The following is a 12,492-nucleotide window of genomic DNA, read 5'->3' as shown; positions in this document are numbered from 1 at the left end:
TCACTACCTCGATACCGGAAATACTAAAAACAAAACAAAACGGGGAGCTGAGGGAACCACTGCAGGATGAGGAGTTAACGGTAAACCACCCGAGTCACATATTTTACAGACATTACATTACTACAGACAATAGCATACAATACATAGGACACACAAAAACACATCTACAAATACATGGCTCACGGTTACATCAGACAAATAACCAATTCATTCAACAGTCCACATTATAGCACCCACTTCAGTCAAAATGATGGTCCAAGCTCACAGGTTATTGAGGTAGCCTTGAGATCATTCAATACAGGATGATAATGGTTAATAATGTAATATTGGATAATGGTTTAGACCAGGAGTTTTCAAAGTCAAAGAATGTGGGCCTGCCCCCAGACAAATCTTGGAAAAGGGCTTGCCCTTGCTTAATTCCATATGGGATCATGGTTATATTATTTGACCTCATAGACACTCAACAATTGAGCCAAGATAGCCTGATGTTGCTGTTTGACTATTCAGACTACATCAAATACATAAAAAGGTCTGTCGGAAAGCATTTATTTGTTTCTGACTCTGGGAAAGTGGGAAAAACAGTCAGATCTCTTTAACCAAATCACACAAATTTAGGCTATTCTATGTGGTCTCATTTTGATAACTAATGTAATATTTTTTCACTTACATTCACTGAGCCTCCCCTGAAACTGTTTGGAGCCCCCCTGGGGAGGGCCGCCTCCCACATTTTTTTAGACCCATTTGATTTGCATTTGTGGATGTGGTTTTTAGCAAGTAAAAACAACAGATTTATTCTAAAATATGTTCCTGAATTTTCCATCTTACTAAAGGACAGCCTGACAGATCATCCTCGGGGTTTGGGAGCCGTGATGCTGCAGCTCCCCCTGCTGGTGACAGCGCAGGTGGACCTGGTCCTGCTGCTGCTGACGCTGCTGGCCTGCTGGACGCGGCTCAGCCAACTGGGCTACCCCAACGCCGTGGTGTTCGATGAGGTCTACTATGGCCAGTTTGTGTCTCTCTACATGAAGAGAGTTTTCTTCATCGACGAGAGCGGACCGCCACTCGGTCACATGATCCTGGCCTTCGGCGCCTACCTGGGAGGCTTCGACGGCAACTTCATGTGGAACAGAATTGGAGCGGAGTATCCCAGCAGCATGTGTGTGTGGAGCCTCCGGCTTTTGCCGGCACTGTGCGGGGCGCTGTGCGTCCCTCTGGTCTACATGCTGACCCTGGAGCTACACTACTCCTACTGCACCGCCCTGGGAGCTGCACTGCTGCTGCTGCTGGAGAACTCTCTGATCGTCCAGTCCCGTTTCATGTTACTGGAGTCGGTCCTCATCTTCTTCCAGTTGCTGGCCTTCTTCTCCTACCTGCGCTTCCACAACACTCCCAACACGTCCTGGTCTAGATATTGTTGGCTCCTCCTGTCTGGAGCTTCCTGCGCTGGAGCTGTGGGGGTGAAGTACATGGGCGTGTTCTCCTACCTGCTGCTGCTGGGCGTGGCCTCTCTGCACACCTGGCAGCTGATTGGAGACCGAGCTGTCAGTCATCTGAGCGTGTGTGTGCAGTGTGTGTGTCGGTGTGTGTGTCTGTTGCTGGTTCCCGTGCTGCTCTATGTGTTTTGGTTCTACGTCCATCTGAGCATTCTGCACCGCAGCGGACCGCATGACCAGCTGATGAGCTCCGCCTTCCAGGCCAGTCTGGAGGGCGGTCTCTCCAGGATCACTCAGGGTCAGCCACTAGAAGTTGCGTACGGCAGTCAGGTGACCTTAAGAAGCTCCACCTCTCAGCCAATCCCCTGCTGGCTCCACTCCCACAAAGCCAACTACCCAATCAGGTATGATAACGGTAGAGGCAGCTCTCACCAGCAGCAGGTCACCTGTTATCCCTTTAAAGATGTCAACAACTGGTGGATCATCAAAGACCCTGGCAGGCAGGACTTGGTGGTTAGCAACCCCCCGCGTCCTATTCGACACGGCAACATCGTCCAGCTCCTTCATGGCATGACCTCCCGCTTCCTCAACAGCCATGATGTAGCAGCTCCCATGAGCCCACATGCCCAGGAAGTGTCAGGTCAGTGTTGGGAGGTTACTTTCCAAACATATTCCACTACACAATACATGCCCTCAAATGTCATTTGTAACGTATTCCATTATATGAATCAATTTAAGTAATTTATTCTAATATTCTAACTTTGGATTACTTTTGGAATACTTCAAATTGTCTGGGTCAAAATGTATGCAAAAGTGAGGTCAATGTGGTCAGGACACACACTGATGTAATGTTGTGATTTCTTCAGCATGTTTGTAAGTCAAATGTTATTTATATTTCCGTGTCAAAAACACCTTCCTGAGAGTGTCCTGATTGTGTGTCTCCTCTGACATTGCCATTCTCTTGTGGTGTGTGGCACTGGCAGGTACACTGCACGCGCACAAATTGTTGGACATTTTTTCCATCTGTTTATGGGAAATATGCGCCTCATATGAATTTTAGAGCAAGTAAAACAAACCAAACAAATCAAGTAATCCCTTAAAGTAATCTAGTTGTTTTAAGACAGTAACTGTATTCAGAATACCACAAATCTAAACTGTAGCTGTTATTGAGTACAGGTACTCATATTTTGTATGTTAAAAACTGTATTTTAAACACATGTATTCCATTACTCCCCAACCCTATGTCAGGTTACATCGACTTCAATGTCTCCATGCCGGTGCAGGACCTGTGGAGAGTGGACATCTCCAACAGGGAGGTGGAGTCAGAGGTTTGGAAGACGATCCTCTCTGAAGTGCGACTGGTTCACGTCAATACCTCGGCCGTCCTGAAGATGAGCGGTGTGTCTCTCCCTGACTGGGGTTTCCGTCAGCTGGAGGTTGTGGCTGATAAAGTGTCAGCAGGTAGGGATGTAACGATACATTCAACTCACAATTCGATACGATTCAGAATCAGGATACTGAGTTCATGATATGATTTTCTCACTTTTTTTTCATAACAAAATCAGATTGCAGAGAAATTATGACTGAAAAAGATTCCTTTAATTATTTCTTAGACAAAAACCACAAAAACTGTATTTTGTTCTTGTCTTTTCTTCTTCTTTTCTCAAATTAAAGAATCCCTTTTTATTTCTGAGGTAGTGTATAACGGCAAAAACACAAACTTTGCAATGAGTGCATATTTCCTTTTCTTTGTCAAAGAAAAACTGAAAAAAGCATCACGATTCATTTGTCATCTCACCTATTTGAATCTTCACACATTTGTATCGCTTTGTAACTGTCTCACGATGTATTGTTACATTGTCCTGCAGCAGGTCATCAGAGCAGCCTGAGCTGGACGGTGGAGGAGCACCGCTACGGGACCAGTCAGGAGCAGAAAGAGAGGGAGGCAGAGCTTCACTCCCCGACTCACATCGACATCGACCGAAACATCTCCTTCTTTGCAAAGTTCCTGGAGCTACAGTGGAAGATGCTGACGGTGAAACAGGAAGAATCGGAACACAAATATAGCTCCTCCCCTTTGGAATGGATTACCATGGAAACCAACATCGCCTACTGGCTCCACCCATCCACCAATGCTCAGATCCATCTGATTGGTAACCCGGTGTCGTGGGCTGTGGCCAACCTCAGTCTATCAGCCTATCAGCTGTTGGCACTGGTCTACCTGCTGAGGAGGAGGAGGGGCATCAAAGACTTGCCTGATGTGGCCTGGTCCAGGTTAGATAGAGTACTTTATTATTGTCAGCCATTATTTTGACCAGCTTGTGCAACATCCTCTCTCTCCAGGTTCCTGACCTCTGGTCAACTGTGCCTGAACATTCTTCTCTCTCTCTCTCTCCCTCTCTCTCTCTCTCTCTCTCTCTCCCTCCCTCCCTCCAGGTTCCTGGTCTCTGGTTGGCTGTGCTTGAACATTCTTCTCTCTCTCTCTCTCTCTCTCTCTCTCTCTAGGTTCCTGGCCTCTCTCTCTCTCTCTCTCTCTCTCTCTCTCTCTCTCTCTCTCTCTCTCTCTCTCTCTCTCTCTCTAGGTTCCTGGCCTCTCTCTCTCTCTCTCCCTTCCTCCAGGTTCCTGGCCTCTCTCTCTCTCTCTAGGTTCCTGGCCTCTCTCCCTCCCTCCCTCCAGGTTCCTGGCCTCTCTCTCTCTCTCTCTAGGTTCCTGGCCTCTCTCTCTCTCTCCCTCCCTCCCTCCAGGTTCCTGGTCTGTGGTTGGCTGTGCTTGAACATTCTTCTCTCTCTCTCTCTCTCTCTCTCTCTCTCTCTCTCTCTCTCTCTCTAGGTTCCTGGCCTCTCTCTCTCTCTCTCTCTCTCTCTCTCTCTCTCTCTCTCTAGGTTCCTGGCCTCTCTCTCTCTCTCTCCCTCCCTCCAGGTTCCTGGCCTCTCTCTCTCTCTCTCTCTCTCTCTCTCTCTAGGTTCCTGGCCTCTCTCTCTCTCTCTCTCTCTCTCTCTCTCTAGGTTCCTGGCCTCTCTCTCTCTCTCTCCCTCCCTCCAGGTTCCTGGCCTCTCTCTCTCTCTCTCTCTCTCTCTAGGTTCCTGGCCTCTCTCTCTCCCTCCCTCCCTCCAGGTTCCTGGCCTCTCTCTCTCTCTCTCTCTCTCTCTCTCTAGGTTCCTGGCCTCTCTCTCTCTCTCCCTCCCTCCCTCCAGGTTCCTGGTCTCTGGTTGGCTGTGCTTGAACATTCTTCTCTCTCTCTCTCTCTCTCTCTCTCTCTCTCTAGGTTCCTGGCCTCTCTCTCTCTCTCTCTCTCTCTCTCTCTCTCTCTCTCTCTCTCTCTCTCTCTCTCTCTCTCTCTCTCTAGGTTCCTGGCCTCTCTCTCTCTCTCTCTCTCCCTCCCTCCAGGTTCCTGGCCTCTCTCTCTCTCTCTCTCTCTCTCTCTCTCTCTAGGTTCCTGGCCTCTCTCTCTCCCCCCCTCCCTCCAGGTTCCTGGCCTCTCTCTCTCTCTCTCTAGGTTCCTGGCCTCTCTCTCTCTCTCCCTCCCTCCCTCCAGGTTCCTGGTCTCTGGTTGGCTGTGCCTGAACATTCTTCTCTTTCTCCCCAGGTTCCTAAGGCCTCTGGTCGGCTGTGCCTGAACATCTTTCTCTCTCTCTCTCTCTCCAGGAGCCGAGTGCACCAGCTGGGCGTAAAAAAGTAGGTTTTAACTGTTACGCCGGTCTTAGCTACGCCCGACATTGTGATTTGAATTTACACTGAGTGCACCAAGACTGACTTACCACGGTCGTAGCTGCGCCCGGTCTTTAGGCTGCGGACATGCGTGTCCACGTGAATACGTGCTTGTTGCCAAGCAACACACTTCTCTCAGACGAGCTCGAGACAGCTGACAGACAGCTCCAACTCAGCTCAAACTCATAGAGTTGTATTCAAAGCATAGAAACGTTCTCCCAGCTAAATTTAACAGCGCCAACACAAACAAACAGAAACAAGATGCATGGAATTTGATCACAAGTGCAATCAGTTAGTCTTAACTTTGAGTTCTACGTCGGACATAGCGTTACACCTAGGCGTACGCCCAGCTGGTGCACTCGGCTCCAGGTTCCTAAGGCCTCTGGTCGGCTGTGCCTGAACATCCTTCTCTCTCTCTCTATCTCTCTCTCTCTCTCTCTGCAGGTTCCTGGTCTCTGGTTGGCTGTGCCTGAACATTATTCTCTGTCTCTCTCCTGGTTCCTAAGGCCTCTCGTTGGCTGTGCCTGAACATCCTTCTCTCTCTCTCTCGCTCTCTCTCTCTCTCTCTCTCTCTCTCTCTAGGTTCCTGGTCTCTGGTTGGCTGTGCCTGAACATCCCTCTCTCTCTCTCAAGGTTCCTGGTCTCTGGTTAGCTGTGCCTGAACATCCCTCTGTCTCTCTCTCCAGGTTCCTGGCCTCTGGTTGGCTGTGCCTAAACATCCCTCTGTCTCTCTCTCCAGGTTCCTGGCCTCTGGTTGGCTGTGCCTGAACATCCCTCTGTCTCTCTCTCCAGGTTCCTGGCCTCTGGTTGGCTGTGCCTAAACATCCCTCTGTCTCTCTCTCCAGGTTCCTGGTCTCTGGTTAGCTGTGCCTGAACATCCCTCTGTCTCTCTCTCCAGGTTCCTGGCCTCTGGTTGGCTGTGCCTGAACATCCCTCTCTCTCTCTCCAGGTTCCTGGTCTCTGGTTAGCTGTGCCTGAACATCCCTCTGTCTCTCTCTCCAGGTTCCTGGTCTCTGGTTAGCTGTGCCTGAACATCCCTCTGTCTCTCTCTCCAGGTTCCTGGCCTCTGGTTGGCTGTGCCTGAACATCCCTCTGTCTCTCTCTCCAGGTTCCTGGCCTCTGGTTGGCTGTGCCTAAACATCCCTCTGTCTCTCTCTCCAGGTTCCTGGTCTCTGGTTAGCTGTGCCTGAACATCCCTCTGTCTCTCTCTCCAGGTTCCTGGCCTCTGGTTGGCTGTGCCTGAACATCCCTCTCTCTCTCTCCAGGTTCCTGGTCTCTGGTTAGCTGTGCCTGAACATCCCTCTGTCTCTCTCTCCAGGTTCCTGGTCTCTGGTTAGCTGTGCCTGAACATCCCTCTGTCTCTCTCTCCAGGTTCCTGGCCTCTGGTTGGCTGTGCCTGAACATCCCTCTGTCTCTCTCTCCAGGTTCCTGGCCTCTGGTTGGCTGTGCCTGAACATCCCTCTGTCTCTCTCTCCAGGTTCCTGGCCTCTGGTTGGCTGTGCCTGAACATCCCTCTGTCTCTCTCTCCAGGTTCCTGGCCTCTGGTTGGCTGTGCCTGAACATCCCTCTGTCTCTCTCTCCAGGTTCCTGGCCTCTGGTTGGCTGTGCCTGAACATCCCTCTGTCTCTCTCTCCAGGTTCCTGGCCTCTGGTTGGCTGTGCCTGGGCGGATGGCTGGTGAACTTTGTGCCGTTCCTGGTGCTGGAGAAAACCCTCTTCCTGTATCACTACCTGCCCTCCGTTTGTTTCCTGTTGCTGCTGGCCCCCGCCCTGCTGGAGCACACACACACACACCTGCTGAGCAGCCCCGCTCAGCGCACGGCGCTGTGTGTGTGTGTGTTGGCCGGGGGTGCGTCTGTCTTCCAGGCCTACCGGACCTTCTGCCCTCTGACCTACGGAAACCTGGAGCTGTCAGCCAATCAGCTGCAAGACCTGAAGTGGAGAGAATCCTGGGATATCCTGTACCGCAGACGATGACAGACAGTCAGAGAGACGCGTTATTATGGAGCCCGGGTGTTATTATGGTGGGTTCCATAATAACGCCAGAGAGACAGAAGCGCCGCCCCGATGAAACACTAAATTGTTATTCTAATGGAAGTCAATGGATGTTGCTGTTTAACTCTTTAACCAGATTTTTGTTGTTTTCATGTACAGTAATATGAAATAAACTCACTGTGATGTCACGGGTGTCTTGTTACAAATTACCAAACCTTATCAAAAGTGTCAAAATAAATCACAAGATACTGACATGATACTAAAATTAAGAAAAATTTAATTTTTATGTTGAAAAAATAATAATAATAATCACATTAGCGCTTGAAGCCATGTGACTTGCACCGGCTCATATTGATGATGTATATTTTTTTGAAAGGACATGCGCCAAGCCAAACGATAGTGTAGTAATAGGCCTGGAGCCAGCCCCCCTCCTCAGGATGTTTTCAGCTACCTTTTTTCCACTATGATTTCCTGTTAGGTAGGATAGCAAAGCAGAGGTAGGGTAGCAAAATAAGATTCTGGGGCTTGCTGCAATTCTATTTTAGAATATCACACACACACACACAAAACTTTCCATTTTATAAATTCTCCTCAAAAATGAATATTTTCCAGCACTTGATGGTGAATATCACTTCCTCACTTGTATTTACAAAACTGCCCAAGTTCATAAGCTTCAATTTGAGCCCAAGATGAACTTCCTACCTCGAAAATTACACTTCCTGTGGCCGAAATTCTGCACTATACCTCAAATCGGAGAAACATTTTCAGTCACTGGCCGTCCAGGTGATGTGAAAATGATGTTCTTTTTTCATAAAAGCATGAAAGTATTATTGCCCTCCGCAAGAGGGCAGTAATACGCCTAGTAGCGTCACGTCCTACAGTACACTACCGGAAACGTGAAAGAAGAAGACTCGCACCGGCTCATATTGATGACGTATTTTTGGTTTCTGCCAAGCTTTGCATAGTAATTTCATATAGGCGCTTGTATTTCTTTCGCTCTTCTGCAATGAACAAGAACAACAAGAAAACTGCCGTGTCGTGGGTGAAGCCAGCGGAGCCATCCTTCCTAAAGAAATTCAAGAGTGATGTTGGATACAAGGAGGGACCGACGGTCGACACCAAGGTATCCCCTCGGTTTGTCTAGCTGTGTTAGCAGCCAGGGCTAACGTAGCTTGAATCTGTGGGAAATCTCTGATTATTTTAGTGTGTGCCTAGCCCCGTATCGGTACTGGCCTTACAGCGTTAACAGAATCGCAACATATTGTTAAAACGATGTGACCCTCAGCCACTCATTCCAATCACCTTCACTAAACTAGCGTTACACCAAAATGACTACTACGACTCAGCTCTCTCTCTTAGCTAGGGTCTGTTTTATCACAGACTTTACCAGAAACGTTCATATGTACGATGAATTAAATATATTTCATTGCGTGTTTCTAACGTTAACCCCCTGGCAAGTCATGCCATCTAAACATGTTTTTAGTGGCAATTATTGTTACTATTATTTGTATAGATTTTTTTATTATTATTGTTTGTTATTTATATTACTCTTAGCATTAAACATTTGTATTCAATTTGGTATTTTTGTGATTTTACCATGCTACTGTTAAACACTTCTGAGTTGCTACTTTGTATGAAACGTGCTAGACAACCAAAGTTAATATTATGAATTCACCATGCATAATATTCCATGATCGTCCTCTGCAGCGGGAGGTGATGCCGACACTAGATGATGACAGCGGGAGTGACCGTGAGGACGAGTTACCGCAGGTTGTCATCATCCAGAAAGGAGATCTGAGCGCAGAGGAGGTGAAGAAGATCAAAGACGAAACGCGTGAGGGGGCAGAGAAAGGTAAGACTGAGCTTGAACCATGATTTTATGTCTCAAGGTTCCTGCCCACCGAAAGCGATACAGGGCGTTCGTCTCGCCTTCGCCCTGTCAAGCCCTGCCCCGCTGCTGCAGCTTGGTTGGCTGCCTTGCTGTATTTCCGTCTTCAATTGTCCATTTTGATTTTGGCCACTCCTCTCGTCTTGTCGTTCGGGATGTCCTGACGGCAGGTATCCCAGCATGCTTTGCAAGGTGATGAGCGACGGACGGCAGCAACGAGAGAATTGGCCATTTTGAAATCGACCAATTGAAGATGGAAATGCAGCAAGGCAGCCAACCAAGCTGCAGCAGTGGGGGGGGGGGGGCGATGGGCAGGAGTACTCGGGTACTTGAGTACTCGTTTGTAACGTCAGTACTCATGTAATGTTTCAGCTGTTAGGGTACTCGCCCCACCCCCCACGTGGATCTGGTTATCCACCTTTAAAATCCCTCCTGTCGACTTGTAGGCTGCAGAGCATAGGAATTATCATCCCCTGTAGCCTACAAGTTGCTACGGAGGGCTTATACCCCCTCCACCCAAAACATGTCGGGGCCGTATAAAACCGTCTGGGGTAGGGATGCATATTTTCCACAAATTCTGAAATCGATCATTGGTAACATTAACGAGCAATCAATCGAGTAATTGTAATTAAAAATCCAAAATTTTCCAAACCATACCAAATGCGTTTTTTCATCAATAAAACTTTTATTTATACAGCAGCAACTTATTGTATATTTCTCACAGCATTGCATAGCATAGCCTACGATATGAAACACATAAAAACGTAGAGGCATAACTTTTAGACGTGTCAACATGTGCCCAGAATCCCTGCCGCGGCCGCTGCCTAGGTCCAACAGGGGTTCACTTACCGCAGATTGTTTATTTTTCCTGCTCGCAGTGCGTCGCAGCTAACACTGATGCCTCACTGAGTTGCTCAGCTCCAGTCCAGGTGAGACTAGGATCCGAATGAACATTGTTCAAGTGATTGTTGTTGTACGTGCGTCGCAACTCTTCCTCTTCCTCGCTGATGGTGAGTTGCTCCAGGTTTGAGGAAGAGGAGCCAGCCAATTTATCCGAATGAACACTGTTCAAGTAGAGCATCTTATGACTTGTCTGAAAAGGGCTATAGTGATGTAGCCGATTACTTACACTTTGTTAATAAAACAATAAACGAGAGTCAGGCTGTAACGTTATAACACGCTTTCACATTTATTCTCAGACAGCTAGCGCTTAGCGTTAGCACATTCGTCAACACCGCCTCTCGTCAACAATACAAGTCCCCGCACTTCCTGTTCTACGGTAACTCTGAGGGGACATCCACAGAGCCTCGCATACACACTGAACAGTCTGTTACAGTGATATCATTGCGCCCTCTGGAGGATCATTGAAAAATGATTTGAAAACACTGTTCTACTGACAGAATGCACGTTGCTTTTTGTTTTGTTTTGATCGAGTACATTTTCACATGCTCGAGTAAATTCTCAACGAGCAAGTAATCAAGCTTCGATTAATTGCGTGCATCCCTAGTCTGGAGGGCCGTATCTCGGACATGTCGATGCTCGAGCATCTGTACACCCACACATTGTACAGTTATTTGTGAAGCATGTCTCTTTTGAATCACATGCATCCATCTGTCTGTGTCCACAGAGGATGAAGCTCCTGCCGATGGTAAAATCCTTTTCAAGAAGCCGGCCAAGCGCTCCTCCTCAGACAAATTCCAGGGCATCACTGCCAGCTCCAGCAAAAAGAAGAAGAGTGAGGGAGAAGACAAGAAGGAGGAGGAGAAGAAAGAGGAGAAGAAAGAGGAGAAGTCTGGAAAGAAAGTAAAAAAAAATAATAGCCTTCTGTCGTTTGGAGGGGATGAGGACGAAGACGAGGACTAAATGAGGCTGGTACAGCGCAGAATCCAGACTGGAACTTTTGTTGGGGGCTTCCACTCTGGGAAACGGGAGACGGCAGGAATCTTCCCAAATAGATTCACAAGTCATTACATTTACCCTGACATATGGATTCAGAACACAGTTTTTATTGTGTGTGTGTGTGTGTGTGTGTGTGTGTGTGTGTGTGTGTGTGTGTGTGTGTGTGTGTGTGTGTGTGTGTGTGTGTGTGTGTGTGTGTGTGTGTGTGTGTGTGTGAGTGAGAGTGTGAGAGAGTGAGTGTGTGTGTGAGAGAGTGAGTGTGTGTGTGTGTGAGTGACTGTCTGTGTGTGACTAAGGCAATATTACCGGGTTCCCACACCTTAAACTTCAAACTCAAGGACTTTCTAGGCCCAATTCCCTCAAATTCAAGGACCCAACAGAGCGTCGTTTAAGACACGGATCAAGGTTAATTACTGTTACAACAGGGAATTTTTATAATGAGAACTATCAGGCAGAAGCTCACAGACAATTAAAAAGAGGCTTGTATGTGTGAACACTTCTCAACTGTGCTTAACATTATTTAAAAAAATATATCAAAAGAACTCCAATTTCTGTTTTTGCACAAAATATAGAAGTTAAAGTACTTTCAATGACCCATGTCGGTCAAAAAAGGCCTTGATTCTTTCTCTCTCAAATTCACAAACTTTCAAGAACCGGTAGGAACCCCAAATGATCTTTTGAAGATGCTGCATTCTAAATGACAGGACTCACTACATGTTAAGATCTGCTGATCTCATCATTTGTGTCTGAATCAGGATCTCATCTTCATTTACTTCATCTAAGGTGTCAATAGAACTGTGATGTTTGCAACTAGTCTGGAGTACTCAGTAGTGAGTTTTTATACATTGAATGGGTTCATTGTGTCTATGATTATATACTAGCTTCGCAGATGGAGCCTTGACTGTTCATGTTAGTCATGCATTCTTGTTAATGCAATTGGATTTTTTTTGTATGTGAATGTGCTTTTGTTGTACGCATTTTTTAGAGAAGGCTTTTGGCTGGAACATTTTAAATGTAAAACATTAAACCAATTAGACAACAGCCGATATTAAAACCTTACTGTTTTACTGTGTGCTGCTGGTATATACATCATGGTCTTATCTTCTAATTAAGTAACACGTTAATCAGAAGGAATCTATTAGCACCCAAAGTATGGTATATAACTGCCTAATTCACACAGAAAAATACAGTGATTAGTCTGAATATGGTGATTGATTTATTCTGGATTAATTATTTCATATTCATACATGCACAGAACTCACTTTCTCAAACAGTGTGCACATCCAGACAAACATCCATTACTATAAAGAGAAAAAAGTAACATTTTAAATTGGCGGGACGTATCCAAACACACAAAATCATTAACCAATTTTACTGATGTGACGATACATTCAGAAAATGTAAAGGCAAATCTGGAATCACTGCCCCATGACTGTCCATGACCTTTGGCTCTAAGTACATCTGAAGACATGGCAGTGCATCCTAACCCGTCTAATTATCTACAGCAGGGATGGGCAACTTTGATGATAGAGAGGGCCACACAAAAACATCCTCGCTACCAGAGAGCCA

General features: G+C 46.9%; 2 protein-coding genes across 2 annotated transcripts; both read left to right on the top strand.

The window, feature by feature from the left end:
* The first annotated feature begins 13 nt into the window (after nucleotides 1-13).
* On the top strand, nucleotides 14-7,209 carry pomt1 (protein-O-mannosyltransferase 1). Its single transcript, XM_083641087.1, has 5 exons — nucleotides 14-80; nucleotides 831-2,073; nucleotides 2,682-2,894; nucleotides 3,302-3,707; nucleotides 6,779-7,209. The coding sequence occupies exons 2-5, from the start codon at nucleotides 870-872 to the stop codon at nucleotides 7,116-7,118; spliced, it is 2,163 nt and encodes a 720-aa protein (XP_083497213.1). The 5' UTR covers nucleotides 14-80; nucleotides 831-869; the 3' UTR covers nucleotides 7,119-7,209.
* An 882-nt stretch (nucleotides 7,210-8,091) lies between these two features.
* On the top strand, nucleotides 8,092-11,984 carry kiaa1143 (KIAA1143 ortholog). Its single transcript, XM_083638754.1, has 3 exons — nucleotides 8,092-8,259; nucleotides 8,844-8,988; nucleotides 10,652-11,984. Exons 1-3 carry the CDS (start codon nucleotides 8,143-8,145, stop codon nucleotides 10,885-10,887), a joined length of 498 nt encoding a protein of 165 aa, XP_083494880.1. The 5' UTR covers nucleotides 8,092-8,142; the 3' UTR covers nucleotides 10,888-11,984.
* Nucleotides 11,985-12,492: the final 508 nt, after the last annotated feature.

This window comes from Poromitra crassiceps, assembly GCF_964638095.1.
Source record: "Poromitra crassiceps genome assembly, chromosome: 1".
Lineage (NCBI taxonomy): Eukaryota > Metazoa > Chordata > Actinopteri > Beryciformes > Melamphaidae > Poromitra > Poromitra crassiceps.
This window is presented reverse-complemented; position numbering and strand designations above follow the sequence as displayed.

Excerpts from the sequence above, each read along its gene's own strand:
- pomt1 (XM_083641087.1), top strand. The coding sequence starts at position 870 with ATGCTGCAGCTCCCCCTGCTGGTGACAGCGCAGGTGGACCTGGTCCTG. Across the intron at positions 2,074-2,681 it reads ACATGCCCAGGAAGTGTCAG|GTTACATCGACTTCAATGTC; the intron begins GTCAGTGTTGGG and ends ACCCTATGTCAG. Across the intron at positions 3,708-6,778 it reads CCTGATGTGGCCTGGTCCAG|GTTCCTGGCCTCTGGTTGGC; the intron begins GTTAGATAGAGT and ends CTCTCTCTCCAG.
- kiaa1143 (XM_083638754.1), top strand. The coding sequence starts at position 8,143 with ATGAACAAGAACAACAAGAAAACTGCCGTGTCGTGGGTGAAGCCAGCG. Across the intron at positions 8,260-8,843 it reads GACCGACGGTCGACACCAAG|CGGGAGGTGATGCCGACACT; the intron begins GTATCCCCTCGG and ends CGTCCTCTGCAG. Across the intron at positions 8,989-10,651 it reads GCGTGAGGGGGCAGAGAAAG|AGGATGAAGCTCCTGCCGAT; the intron begins GTAAGACTGAGC and ends CTGTGTCCACAG.